This window comes from Anguilla anguilla, chromosome 3, assembly GCF_013347855.1.
Source record: "Anguilla anguilla isolate fAngAng1 chromosome 3, fAngAng1.pri, whole genome shotgun sequence".
NCBI lineage: Eukaryota > Metazoa > Chordata > Actinopteri > Anguilliformes > Anguillidae > Anguilla > Anguilla anguilla.
In genome coordinates, this window is record NC_049203.1 from 44,725,732 (window position 1) to 44,740,972 (window position 15,241).

At 40.0% G+C, this 15,241-nt stretch overlaps 1 protein-coding gene across 2 annotated transcripts in view; it reads right to left on the bottom strand.

Moving 5' to 3' along the window:
• LOC118222542 (tumor necrosis factor receptor superfamily member EDAR-like) overlaps nucleotides 1-15,241 on the bottom strand; it is a 34,493-nt gene that overhangs the window by 12,225 nt on the left and 7,027 nt on the right. For both annotated transcript variants that reach the window (XM_035408208.1, XM_035408206.1), the window contains exons 2-5: nucleotides 8,406-8,475; nucleotides 6,804-6,926; nucleotides 2,647-2,828; nucleotides 385-470 (exon numbers count right to left, since the gene is read on the bottom strand). In XM_035408208.1, the coding sequence (XP_035264099.1) occupies nucleotides 385-470; nucleotides 2,647-2,828; nucleotides 6,804-6,926; nucleotides 8,406-8,456 (442 nt within the window). In that variant the 5' untranslated portion in view covers nucleotides 8,457-8,475. The remainder of the gene's footprint in view (nucleotides 1-384; nucleotides 471-2,646; nucleotides 2,829-6,803; nucleotides 6,927-8,405; nucleotides 8,476-15,241) is intronic.

The window sequence follows — 15,241 nt, forward strand, 5'->3', positions numbered from 1 at the left end:
CATTCTGACTGGCTGAACACTTACACTCTTTAGTGTTCCTAGGGGCATTCTGACTGGCTGAACACTTACACTCTTTAGTGTTCCTAGGGGCATTCTGACTGGCTGAACACTTACACTCTTTAGTGCTCCTCGGGGCATTCTGACTGGCCGAACACTTACACTCTTTAGTGTTCCTAGCAGCATTCTGACTGGCTGAACACTTACACTCTTTAGTGTTCCTAGGGGCATTCTGACTGGCTGAACACTTACACTCTTTAGTGTTCCTCGGGGCATTCTGACTGGCTGAACACTTACACTCTTTAGTGTTCCTCGGGGCATTCTGACAGGCTGAACACTTACACTCTTTAGTGTTCCTCGGGGCATTCTGACAGGCTGAACACTTACACTCTTTAGTGTTCCTCGGGGCATTCTGACAGGAGTGGCACACCATCCCATAGATGTTCCGTGGTCGGTTCTCCAGGATGTAGTATCTGTGGGTTAAAATGCAGCATTGAGTATACCTGTATACCAGTGTGCTTGTGTGTAGTACAAGCATGATAACATAATTGGATGCATGTCACAAATTCATATAGCATGTTGACAATCACTATATTGCTAAATCCCTAAAGACAATACTACGTAATTAGTAAATATTTACTATACGATGATTATACATTTCTAATCAGCAATTGCATTATTACTAATCACCGTTTCAAATTGATCAGTGTGATTGGTGGGATGAAGCGTAGTTTTTTAAACCCAAATTATGATAGATGTCAGCATGCCCTGCAGGTGTCCATTTCTCTGGAACTTTTTCAGTAACGTTAGCACTTCACTTGAATTATGGACCCCCATCATAAAACCTACACGGCTCTCATGATAATGATACAACACCTGCCACAATGCAGTCATGATGAGATATTACATCTTATTTCAAATGTCATAACATTAACATAATGCATGCAGAAAATGTTACAAAACAGATTCAAACTGATCCACAATTATTGCTGTGGACATTATGACAGTGGTGTAACTTTAGTCAGAAGATGTAATGTTTAGTTATGACAGATGTTAGATTATGCTTATGCGTCACGTAGACTTTATCACATATTTAAAGTAAAGTGAAACCACTTTTTTTTTTTTTTTACTTTGAAACCCATTAAAATCGTGGGGTGGACAGAGTAGTTACACTGCCTATAGTTTTCCCTCTGATTTTTCAGAATAACTAAGAAACAATATAACCAGAAGTATGGATTTCAGTTATGTTTACATATGCGTAAGTCACTTGGGCATTTCTGACTGGTTCTTGTTACAGAGCTTGAAGACCTTTTCTACAGTAAAACCCAAAAAATACATGAATACAAAAAATCACTGGGATTTATCCTGCCAGTGAAATCCGCAAGTTCGGGCAAATGCAAAAGGTTAAAACCTTCAATCCTGACATTGTGAATACTTTTAAAAAATCCCTTTTGTGACCCTACAGGCATGGCTGTATCATTGGAGCAATTAATCAAGAACCTGAAACTTGTTCCTGACCTGTTCCAGCTATTTAGCTTAGCCTGTTAGGGCTTCCTCTTGTGTAAGAGCCTATTTCCCAGGTGCAGTATGGATGAGCTCATTTGAATAACAGATGTAATAATAATGTTGACAGAAGCCAAAATGTCAGACTCTGAGCCACAATCTGTGAGATTTACTACAAGGGAAGCCAAACAGATTTTTATGAATGAAAAATGGCTGTACTAGTTCTTCTGCACCGAAAAACATTGCATTAGTCAGAGATCAGGTTGCCTGTGCCCTGTTAATCTCCAAATAATGCTGCCTAAAATAGGGAAAAACACCCTAGTCCTGCAGTGAAATATTATTCACATAATTATTACAGTCTTATTACTTTGCAATAAGCATTGTATAATTGGCTGTATAATTGTATAAGTCCAGCAATGTCAGTAATCACCTCCCTCTCAGCTCTGTGAGGCAGTAGGGGTGACTATGACTAAAAGCTCAGCTAAACGATTAGGATATATACTGTATGTAATTCAAGTAGGCAGGCTATGAAGATACTGTAGATGTAGTCCATGATGTGATGAGTGCACTGCTGAGTCACATATGTGAACATGGATCAGAATGGATCAGGGCCTGTGTTGTGCTTTCTTTATGTAAAAAGAGGTGCTTTTTCAAAGACCCAAAATAAACATTCTGCTCTAAAGAATAAGACAAAAATTAGTGTTACTCTCAGGAATGTGGCACCACCAAGAAGATCCATTTATAAACAATAACTGTCATATTAAGCTAACAAACAAAAATTTGTATTGTAACAAGGTATTATTATACTGATTTTTTTTGACAACTTTACCTATAACATCATACAAATGGAAATCCATTTAAAGCAAAAGAAGTCAGTACTTCCACTTGTTTTCCTATGCAAGGTGTAGAGGCTGAAGCGGTCATGAGAATGTGAAGTCTACAGGTGGGAAAAAGTTTCAGCAAAGTATAATGGTTTAGGGTACTTAGCTTGTAACTCAGAGGCTGCAGGCTCCACCCCCAATTGGGGCACAGTTACTGCACCTCTGAACAAAATACTTATCCAGCAGTATTGCATGTAAGACGCTGTGGATAAGATTGTCTGCGGAATGCATGCGTGTAGCTGGCCGGTGCAGGCGGGGGCCTCACCCTGGCAGACAAGGCCCGCACTCGGCGTCGCTCTCCACCGTCCCCGCCGTCAGCACGGTGGCGCGGTACAGAGCGTCGCAGTCCTTGTGCCGCCGGCAGATCTCGTACTTGCCCTTGGAGAACTTCCCTGCCGGACACGGCACACAGTCGTACTCCTCATCCTTGCTTCCATAGCCGCAGTTCTGGAAAAAAAAAAAAGCATGTCATCAGTGTAGCAACATACATGGAAACAACCAGCTGGAGAAACACACTTAAAATATGTTGAAACCTCCCTTAGGTCAAAGGGAATCATCACTTTTAAAATATAAGACAAAACCAATAAAGCAAGCCAAACAATCCAGGCTACATTTAAAGTTTTAAATGTTATTTCTTATTAATTCCATTGCATTATGACGTCATTCACCCTATTGCCAGAGCCTGATTATTTATATTATTACCTGGCTGAATAAAATTTGCTAATCTGCTAACCATTGCTAATCTAGCGCAACTAACTAGCTAGTTGTTGCATGGGAATGTCAACACTGTTGGTCGGCATGAATAAATAATAAATAACTCTATTAACAATTATGGGTATGTTTGTCTCCAGCGGTCATGAGATGCCAGTAATGTAACAGCAACGTAGGCACGTTCAGGCTGTATAGTCACAATTTTTGGTCTGCATAAAAAAAAGGGGGTTTGGGGTTTCTGTCGGATTTTTAACGGTCCACAGACCTCACCAGTCATGACACACGCAACGAACGCTCATCACACACTGACCCTGTATAGCTGCCTTTGTGCGAGAGGATGTGTGCTTGGCAGGCGAGCGCATTCCGACACGAAAACTCACAGGTCCCCCCGCAGCCATTCAGCCTGAGTTTGCGTTTCTGACACATCTCTTTCCAAGCGTTTAACAAATAAAAAAAAACTTCAATGCTGTATTGGTATCCCTGGATGTTCACATGGCAACCATAATTATGTTAGTTTAGCCTGGGGAATCCAGCTTGTTAGTAATTCAACTTGTTAGTGAAGTGAAGAAAGAAAAGCAAAGGTGCTGTACGTCCTTTGGATATTTCCTTCATTTAAAAAATCGGGGACTGTTTACTATTTGTTCCTCTTCTCGCAATTGTGCATGTTCCTGTTATAAAATGTTGATTATTTTTGGCCATATTATTTTCAAGCCCAAACATCTCAAAAAAGATATTTGGTGCATACATGTTTATGTCGCAGTTCTATAACCTAATATCAAATAATGAATTAATTGCGGTATTCTCCTTTCAAATCCATGACCAGAAATCTGATTGGCTCCAGCTGAAAGCCGAGAAAGCTCTTTTTGAAATTGTGAGATATTTTTTGTCATTATTACTAGATTCACTATATCTCACTTTCAATATCAACCATATTTATATCTCATAAATCATTTTTAACACAGTTGGGCCTAGTATCCAAATAACCCCAGTTCACTTTAATCTTGACTTTGAGAAACAAATTTGAAAGCATAGTTCAATTTCTCAGGGTTTAAAAAATTATTTCAGGTTAGTGTACTTGCTTTTTATTGGCCCAGACAGTCTTTGTGTAAGAGGATATTTTAGATATTTAAAAAGAAGTTTCTGATGACCTGCCAGCCTTACTATAGCAGCTATTTGTGGGTTTTATGTGACTCCAAAGCTTGTACAGCCACATTACGCCTCCAGAAGTTGCGCTTGTATATATTACCAGATTAATCTTTAAAAAAAGTACTTTTAATATTATTTTCAACTGAAACGATTTCCTTTGCTGTATGCAACCTGAGATGGCTGTGCTCAAGGAAAGAGGTATCAGCATGATTGTGAATAAATGGTATAAGATCATTTGTTCATATGGACAGCCCCTGGAAACATATTGTAACATCGATGCACAAGCTGCTTAAGACCGCAAGTTCACACCTGCCATTGTAAAGCCAGCAGATTATCAGAAACCTCTCTAAATATCTAAACATATCCATCATCTTACATAAACAACTCTCTAGGCCAATCAGAAAGTAAAACCACTCAAACTGAAATGACAACAAAACCCCAGAAAGTGAATTATCCCTTAAATGTTTTTTTGACATCAAACTATTTTTTTTTATTAATAACTGTTGTGATTGCAGAACTAATAATGCTGTGTTATTATTTGTTTTGCACATCTTCAAACAAAAAGGGACTGCTTAAATGTGTTTTAAGTTAAGGACAAAGTTCAGTGAGACTGGACAGGATCTTGCCTTGGGTTTAGTTAAAAAGGAGTCCGTGCTGTTTACACGTCTCCCGAGAATGAAGAGAAAGCCACACTCTCAGTTAAAACCTATTTTTTAATGTTCTCAGAGAAAGAGGAACTTTGAATAGTGATAATTACAGTTTGCACTCTGGAATCATTTCCTTGAAGCATTTTGAGTATTAAGCAGACAGGAACCAATTAAAATGCTGGCAATGATTTAAAAACTAGGGTTATATTAGTTGGTACAACACAAACACGGGTATGGAAAGTGCTGAGCTCTTTCAGCTATAATCAGCTTAACACTTGAAGGTGTGGGCTTTGAAGGAGACCGGTGCTCAGAGAGACACTTTTGGCCAGGATTCAATCAACATTTATCCTTAGTTGATTCACAATTAAATGCAGGTGTTAGTTATAATTAACATTTATAACTGTGTTTGTGAAGAAAAAAGAATGCTTGTATATGCTTGTCAGAATAAATCCGAATAAAAAATAAGGACAAATGTTGAATCCAGGCTGTACTCTTTAGACAGCGAGAAGAGGGGTCTAAACTGCCATGTGGCCAATCCACTGGAGTATCGTTCATGCTCTCAGGTTCACTTTGTAGTCCATTGACCAGTCACCTATTGAGATATTGCTGATTTTGTACACATTCTATTATGTATTATGTATTATGCTCAAGATCTTTCATGCTTCCATAAGGTGTGCTGCATTTTTTATTATGAAAAGAATGTTGAACACAATGTAAGAAAAGCAGCGTATAAATAAAATGATTCTGTATTATTGTCACATGCAAGATTAAACCACACTTTGGCATAATTTAAAGATAAATGAATATTTATGAATAATATTTATTTTATTCACCATGCATTAAGCCAAACTTAATTTAATAAAATGAAATAAATGAAATCCAATTAAATAGAAATTAAGAGGGGGAAAAAATCTAAACTATTAATCTGGTCCCGTGGCAAAAAGTTTGCCATATGTTTATAATACCATCAGCTAAGCTAATGTGGAGCACAAAGTTGCCGTATTTTGAGTAATCTTTGTAAATAGATGCAGCATATTGTTTCGAATTATGCAAAGTAGGTAAGTGCTATGTGGGTGGGCTGCGAAAACAGGTTTAAAGGCTGCAGGCTGTCATTTCATTTCAACAAATAACACACTCACTGTTCCCTCGACTCCTTATTCATTACACTTTACACAGCAAATTCTCAGTGTCAAACCATCAGTTTGTTTGAGTCCAAAGGGGAGCAAATGTACTCTATTCGAATTAAAAGTGCTTCATCAGAGTTCATTTTGTTATGTGTACAACAGGCTTTTCCAAAGCAGGAATACATGTTAGAAGCATTCGTAATAGCTAAAAGCAAAAAATCTGAATTTATATAGGACACCACACCAGTAACATGTTTTATGACATAGTATTCATAAAATGTAAAATATTAAATATAAATTAAATTGTGAGTAAATTAAATCCCTCTTGTACTCCTGCACACACTATTAGGGTTAAATTAACACCAAGCATTTTATTGTGTGGCTAGCTTTATGAGAATGCATAAAAGTATGCACTGGCTTGGCGAGTATAGCTTTGATGATGTTATAACTCGGTGGGTTTTGTATTTGTGAAATTGAATGGACAATACCACCTGGCTGGAGTTCAGAGATGCTGTTGTAACGATAGCGTGCCTGAACCAACCTGGCAGGGGCCAATGCTTTTCCCTGATTTAATGCAAATGAACAATTTAACAACGTAAAAGAGAATATAACTTGTGTCTGTTAAACAAGAAACTACTTGTGTTTCCGCAGCCAGTTGCGTAATTAAACTTTCCTGTTTTCCGCTACCGCACATGGGGTAAGTGTCTGTGGATGCTGAGGGTGTTTTGGATACTGCTCCAGTGGAATGGTGTAGGATTTGGACAGCGGCGAGCTCCACAGTCAGGCTCTCTCACCATGTAGGGCTCCTGGCCCGGCTGGCACCGAGGACAGGCCTGGCAGCTGCCGCTGGTCTGGTTATAAAACTCATTCTCCCCACAGCTGGAGTGCTCTGCCTGCAGCAGAGGCAGGGTGCTCACCTACGACAGCCAGAGAGGAAGTGAGAGAGAGAAGGCAGGGATCCGTTTCAACACTACAGACAGGGCCGCCGCTGGGCGGGGCACGAATGGGGCAGTCACACAAGATCTTGTGCCTGTGAGGCAGGGAGTTTTATTAAGTTAGTTATATATTAACAGCTGGTGACCCCACATGTTTGGGTGAGTGAGTAAAACATCCAAAAAAACAGCATGTCCAAAAGAACTGCAATTTTATTATTTATGAACATAATCCCATATCAGTGATATAGGTAATTCATTCACAAGTCATGGAACTGCCAAAAATGGCAAAACTCAAGGAATCCATTCACTGACGACTTCCACGAAAAACACCCAGCCATATTCATGGTTACTTACTATAGTTGATGTTAATAATCACTGCTGTTGCTAACTTTTGCAGAACCTGCTGCCTGGGGAAAAACAAGCTAATAAAAAAACTGCTGATAAGTGCGGCTGCTGGTCCTCTAAATTAGTGGCTTAATTGGAAAATGATGACACGGAAAAGAAAAAGGAAAAAATACAGCAACACTATTTCTCATTGGAAGGTTGTCTACATCTGAGTCATTTACAGATGGCCTGGAGATTGATTCACTGTCTGTTGGTTTTGGGGGAGAAGTGAGGGGGAGTGAGTCAGCAAAGTTATACTTAAACAGGACCAGCTGAAGGTGCTGGTTCACCCCTTCTCACTGTGGGGGGTCTGACATATGGGAATCGCTGCAAGATTCCCACATGGGGTGGAGTCTCATAGAACAGGCTCCTCTCAACACATGACAGCGTGTCACAAACCGGGGGGTCTACAGCCTTGGTCCTGAAGAGCTGCGGGGTCTCTGCCAGTTTCTACTTTCTCACCTTAAAATTGGCAATGAATTCAGACCCATGAAAGCAAGTGAGTTAACCTTTAATCAACATGCTTTAATTGATCAAATAAGTGCTGAGCAATAATAAAAACTAATAGAATCTGTGACCCTCCATAACCCTTTGGGCCTGCCAAGATACGACTGCACCATGATCTTACATATATCTACTAGGGAGGAAAAACACTATAATTTGAAAGACAACCAAGAAACAAGAAAATGTGCCATTTTACATTTAGCAGCCTGTTACTGGAGATTAGAAATGAGATTAGAAAGGGAAATGCAGGCAAAATCAACATCTGTAAAGGCAACTAATGTGGTTACTATTTTGAAAAGAAAGATAGCAATTGATATACAGCTGACTTAACATAATGCTAAGGTTCATGCAGAACAAATCAGAAGGGTGTAATTACGGGAGCACAAAGTGAAAATTAACCTTTGGAAACTTTGCCAACGGTTGAAAAGGAGAGGATGGTATTGAAGGCATACTAAAGCCACACATTTTGCTATCAGTAAAGTCTTTGATGTTGTTGAACATTAAAGAAAGCCAACCGCTCCCCCAGATGTGAGCGTCCATGTCCCTGTGAACATGGTAGGGTAGAAAACTCACCAACAAAAAGGAGACGAAGCAGGAATGTCTGTGTTCTCTCCCCTGGCTCATCGTCCTGACGCCTTTCCCCCTGGGAATGCGGGAAAACAGCGAGGGAATGGTGAGCATGTGAATTCTGGATGATTGCTCGCTGTTGCTCTTAGCAGCCGGAGCGCGTGTACGGGCACGCTCCCATCATGCCTCACAGACGGCGGGGGGGAAAACATTCTGACCCTCCGCCAGGAGAATGACAGGCCGCCGTCTGCTGGTTTCAGCATTCTGGGTCAGTCTCCCAGAAATTTCCGTCTGTAGCCTGATTGGGAATTATGTCTGTCAGCTCCTCCAACTGTAATAAGATTTAAATCTGTGTGTGGTTGCACAAGTATGTGTGTGTGTGTGTGTGTGTGTGCGTGATTCCGTGTGTGCGTGTATATGTCACAATAAATTAATTGTTAAACTTGCTAAATAAAAACATGATATGCAACCTCGAACAATGGAGGTTCACTATTACTGTCTTTCAGAGAGCAAAGTGTTGCATGACTATAGATTTTTGATTTAAAGATGTTGGAGTGCAGCTCACCAGTTTGTTTGGTTTTTCAGAATTCACCATTCTGCACATAAGACAAAACGTTTTTAAAAATCTCTACATTTTATTTCAGTACACAGAAATAATAATTTTTATGAAACACACTCTTGTAAAAATGGTTAGTACTGGTGCTAATTAACACAAAGCAATGCAGCATACAAAACAAGTTCATGCATAATTACACTCTGCATGTGACCATTCAGAAGTCTCATTTTCTCTAAATATGTAAATAAAGTAAAGTGAGCAACAGGTAAGTATCTTCTTATATACCCCTCAGTTTAGATGCCATGTATAGACGTACACGTGCCACATAAATCTTAATTACTGTATTAGTTCAAACTTGTCTCGACAACTACTGCAATTCCATCACATATCTGGATCAGAATTAAATTGTTTGGCAAGGACTGCCATATTGCACAAGTGGTTACATGCATGTAACAAAAATGTCTTCCTTCCTCTTACCTGGGAGGGCAAAAATGCTTCTGCAATCACAACAAAATAAATGAGTACTTTTGTACTTATGCCTTTTTTTCATACAAAAGAACAAATACAAAACCAAAGAATTTCAATTCCTGAAATGGCACCACCTGGTATATGTCAAATGATAAATTCTGAAAATATACTTAAAATATATTACACCACTTCATGAATGCAAAAATTATTGCCACTTTCAGATAAAGCATTATAATTAAATATTTCTGAGAAATATATTTATAATTATATTTTCAAAAATTACATTTCTGTAATGGCACTTCACAAATGGGGAAATTTACAAATTATTGCTTCTTTCAGATGTTGCAAGTTAAACTGCTGCGAAATATATTTATCATAATATTTTCCAAAAATCGCATAACTTGCTATATATTCCACTACATTCTATTTCTGAAAGGGCACACTAATGCACATAGACACCATTGAAAACATCAATTTTTCACTTATCGTTTTCTCAAGAAGACAGCAAGACAAAATGATAAATACATAGAGGTGATCACAAGACCTGTCAGTGGTAGAAGTAATTATGTTTATGACAGCAATCACTTTAGCAATATTGAAAGGCCTTCAGACCTGACTCTACCCACTCCTTCAATTTGTACCTACAGGAAACTCATTTTATTTGATCAAGCCCAGATATAATAACAAAATATTAAAGTGTAAAGAATGCTGTCAGTTAACTGAAGGATGTTCAGGTGAGTTCAGCAAGTCAGATCGCGTTAATCTAAATCCATACTTGCCGTTTTGTTGGTTCCATTTTTGCTACGATTATCCCCAAAATCCACAGAACCATACCTGAATTGGCTGGATAAATATCTAGCCAGTGGCGGACTGACCTATCATTTGTAGTGAGGACAGATGAGTCTACTGTCTTCCAATGCAGAATGAAAACAGATGTGTAAAAATGCATCTTCATGGAACAAACCCAATTTACTCAGGGTTTAATGGGGTTTGTTTATGGGCACTATAAAAGCGGTTTATGATGTTCATTTTAAGGGAAGTACCCTTCAGTGTTTGGGGAGTCAAGGAATTCAACTTTTAATGGGAAAAACAGAAATCACAAAAATCACAGGAAGTCAGACAAGTATTTCAAAAATTCTGCATGACCTGATTATATATACTCATGCTTGTACAAAGGAATTGTTAATGAATATATAAGAGCATACTCCTTACATAAATCCTTATTTCGTAATGTCTAAACCAAAACCACAGCATGTGGTTGTTATAATTTCAATACTTCTAAAGACGGTTGAAAATAAATGCATCCAAGCAAATAACTAATTAGTTGTTACAAAAGCTCCTTTAATACAACAGGGTTGTAGAGAGTTAGAGGAATATTTGCTGACTACTACCACAAGGATTATTCACTTTGAGGTTTGGTCTGTGTGTGTATGTGTGGTGTGTGTGCGCATGCACGTGTGTATTTGTGTGTTTGGTGTGTGTGCGTGTGTGTATTTGTGTGTTAGTGTGCGCATGTGTGTGTGTGCCCGCGCACGTGTGTGTGTGTGTGTGTATTTGTGTGTTTGGTATGTGTGTGTGTGTGTGTGCCGCGCACGTGTCTGTGTGTGTGTGTGTGTGTATTTGTGTGTTTGGTATGTATGTGTGTGTGTGTGTGTGCCCGCGCACGTGTGTGTGTGTCTGTGTGTATTTGTGTGTTTGGTATGTGTGTGTGTGTGTGTGTGTGTGTGTGCGTGCACAGCACTGTGGGTGGCATCTCCACTGCCTGGGGATCCACAGTATCCAGTGCTGAGATCAAAAGGGCAGCAGTCACAGAGAGCCACACTGTGGCAGTGGGAGGAGTTTCAGCACCTAGCAGTTCTTTTTGGCAAGTGTCTCGTCACACTAAAGATCACTCACAACATGGTAATTTATTATTTTATATTTATATATTCATACACAACATTGCATTAATTTACAAAATTATATATATATATATATATATATTATACACAGCTCCCCCATTTCAGGGCACCATAATATTTGGGACATTTACAGGTGTCTTGCCTTAATGCAGGTATGAGCTTTCAGTATCTAGTCTCAATTACAGGCTTTTGGAGTTTGTTATTGTTATTTGTCAACACATAGCTCTGAAAAAGGTCTTGAGGACAGATGAGACCAAGATTCACTTGTATCAGAGTGACGGCAAGAGTAAAGTGTGGAGGTCAAAAGGAACTGCCCAAGATTCAAAGCGCCTTCCCTCAACTGTGAAACATGGTGGTGTAGGTGTCATGGTTTGGCCATGTATGGCTTCCACAGGTACTGGCTCATTTGTTTTATTGATGATGTAACTGCTGACAGCAGCAGCAGAATAAATTCAAAAGTGTATAGATGGATCTTATTTGCTCAATTTCAAGCAAATGCATCCAAACTCATTTGATGATGGCACTTGCCATTGAAGTGAAAAACAATTGAATTTTTTGCTGTTATATTCAATGGAATTCCAAAATGAAAGTGGCGCAACACAACACAACAACGCAACACAGATATGAAAAATGATACATTTATTTTGTTGCCTTTTTTCATAAAGAGCTATACCAAGCACAATCATCCTTTTGCTACCCTTCTTGAAAATGGCCCATATTAACCTGAGGACAATCACCAATCACCAAACAACAACATCACCATAGCAACGTATGTTTTATTTGCCGTTGTGCCACCCTGACGCTTTTTCTCGGTCCTGTCCGAAAAGTTCTGTTCTGCCGTCTACCGTTTACCGTGATCCATGCATACGTAGCTTAATAGCCACAGGTAGAACAGATGGAAAGATGCAGTTCTTCATCTGAGACTTGACAAGCGGATGAATGCTCTCAAGTTTCTTTGAAGAATAAATGCAATCAGTTGAGCACAAAGCTCCTTTGGTGGATAGCAGCCGTCAGAGGGGAGCGCTGGAGGCACTTTGAGGAGCAGAGCCGCACTGATGTGGGCTACGGAGACGCCTACACGCCCCCGCACAAAGTTTGGCTGTGAGCTGCTCCCCCTAGGGAACCGCAGGGGAGGGAAGAAATTCTATCAAAAAGAATCTCTTAATTCACGGATGCGCTTCAAAGTAGAGTGCGCTGCCTCTGTCTTTTAGCGGAAGGCGTTTGCCCGTTGCTGAACCGAGCTGGAAGCTGTGAATGGAGGCGGAATGAACAGACGCTGCGCGCGGTTAAACCGCGCAGAAGAGCGACGGCATAATAAGCCAGTAACCCCCTTCCGAGCCTGTTGATTCCTGCATCAGCGGCAATTATCTGTCAAGGAGACTCCATGAGAAATTTAGCTGAAAACAATAATTACAGCTATGTCTCGGTTCTCTGTACATCAGCTGTCCGCAGCTCTGGGGATGTTGGGTAAGGTCCACAGGCTGGCCATTCATGCGTGCATGATCATTAGGTCCTAAAATGCTAGTCTTAGTTCTGGCTGTGTCTTTCTTATGAAAGGGTCACAAAAACGGCAGGTATCAGTCATTGATGAGAGATACCAACATATCCCCAAATACAACAGCAGATAATATTGCTCCTTCAATGCATCCAAGCAAATGGCTAAACAAGTAAACCGCCATTTTACTTCGACGTGCACAGTCGCCGGCGAGCACGTACGAACAACGTACACGAGCGCGCGCCGGCAGTCCAGTGGCAAGCTGCCAGGCTTCTCGCTGCTGAATCTGTACCATCGTGCAGCATTGCCTGCTCTGTTCTGAGCAATCCTCTTTCGAAAGGCGGCTACATTAATAACCTCTCTGTGATCCGAGCCCCAGTGCAGTTCTGTGCCCCCGAGAGGAATTACCAGACCTATTTCATTTGTTACTGCGCTATCAAAATAAAGTCTCTATCTCACACTTTCCCCTGTCAAGGTAGAATGAATTATGAGCTGCACTACTGCTAGCCAGGTTTAACCAAAAAAAGACCCTTCATATCTCTATAATGAATATGTACATAACATGAATTCCCCTGTTTGGTGTAGCATTCTAAGTATGAAAAAATAAATGTGAAATACATATACGTATAGCATGTATATGTACAGGACAGTCCTTACACATTTGGACAGACACAATTTTTGAGGTTTTGGCTTTGTATGCCAGCAAATTGGATGTGAAATGCAACAGTGCATGTGAGGTTAAAGTGCAGACTGTCAGCTTTAATTCGAAGGTTATTTACATCCATATTGGGCAATCCTTTTAGTAAGGCACGATATGCAACCAAGTACTAAATATGATGTATTTGATATAAATACCCTGAAATTAAAGCTGACATACTGCACTTTAGCATCATGTTCATTTTTTCATTTCAAATGCAACGTACTGGAGTGCAGAGCCAAAACAATAAAAACTGTGTCACGGCCCAAATACCTACGGACTGCGCTATATTGCCTATTCCAAAGCCTGACAGACATTATCACAATACAAACAGCCCCCCGGGATTCATCAATGTCGAGCTCCCCTGCCCTTCCCAAATGCTCCAAGACTGACTGTCTCTTTGAGGCTGGAATGTACCTCAGTACGCAGAGAGGAGCGAGCCCAGTCCTGGCATCCTGCCTACGGCGCCCATGTCAGAACTTGCCTCCTTTGAAACTCGACCGCAGACTCCCTTCCCCCGAGTTATTAATCCCTTAACGACCGCGTAATCTAAGGTAAATGCACACGGAATCATTATACTTGTCATTAACAACGCTGCAAATATCTACTCTTATATTGGAGGATTAAGCAAGAGATATTATTAACTGTTCTCTGATCACTGGCTATTCTGCTCTGTTCAGTTAGGGGTCTTGGATGTACAGTACAATAAAGAACTTTATGGATAGTTTCTGTGATATACCTAGAAATACTCTGTTATCTATATTTATTTTACAATGCGGGTGTTGTGATTCTGAATGAATGAGTGCTTTGTGGTCCTGTGAGGTGATATCTGAGTTAATTGAATGGACTGCTGTCTCTATCTAGCACGGCATGGCTAGCAATTTAGCTAATGCTTAAAAGAACAGTTACTTGGGTCCATTTTCTGAAATATTACATAGATTAAACAAGCCAGCTGGTCTCAAGATGGGAAAATCAGTGTAAATTGATAAAAAATGTAATAGAAATAGTTTGATCCAATCTGTGACTTTTAGAAACCCCCTAAAAGTGCAAGTAAATGATCGAGCTAATTAACAAAATAGTAAAATGTATGAAGGCATAATATCCTGAAACGGATCAGCCCTTGTTAGGAACCCTGGAGATAAACCATTCACCCACCTGTCTAAGTAATGTGTCTTAGACCGGAAGATAAAAAGAAAAACAGCCCTCCAGATATCCTCCCCTCTGCTGACAGGACCGTGTCTGAGGGCACATTTGGCCTTTCTGTCTCACTCTCAAGGTGACTGTGGGAATACCGTTAGGGTGTTGACACGTACTGTCAGTTCAAGTGTGAATGTGCATGTGCAACTCACAGCCTGTTACCGTCAGTAATACTGCAAAGTGTGTTTGCCACGTTTACATATCTAGGTTGTCTAGGTTACATATCTAGGATCTAGTATATATATACACACACATATACATACATATACATACACTGGTATAACAACCAGTGCCATGTCAACTACTTGGTGTTATCACTTTCAGGGTCCAGACATGGCAGCTAATCAAATCTTAGAGGGTTTTATAAATTATGTGCCACAACACATATAAACAGACCATGTTCTCTAAACATATACATGAGAAACACACACACACACACACATACACACACACGCAAGCATGCACAATCACACGCACACACACCTTCTGGGCGACAAAAGTGATTTGGTGTTGGCACAATACTTCCTT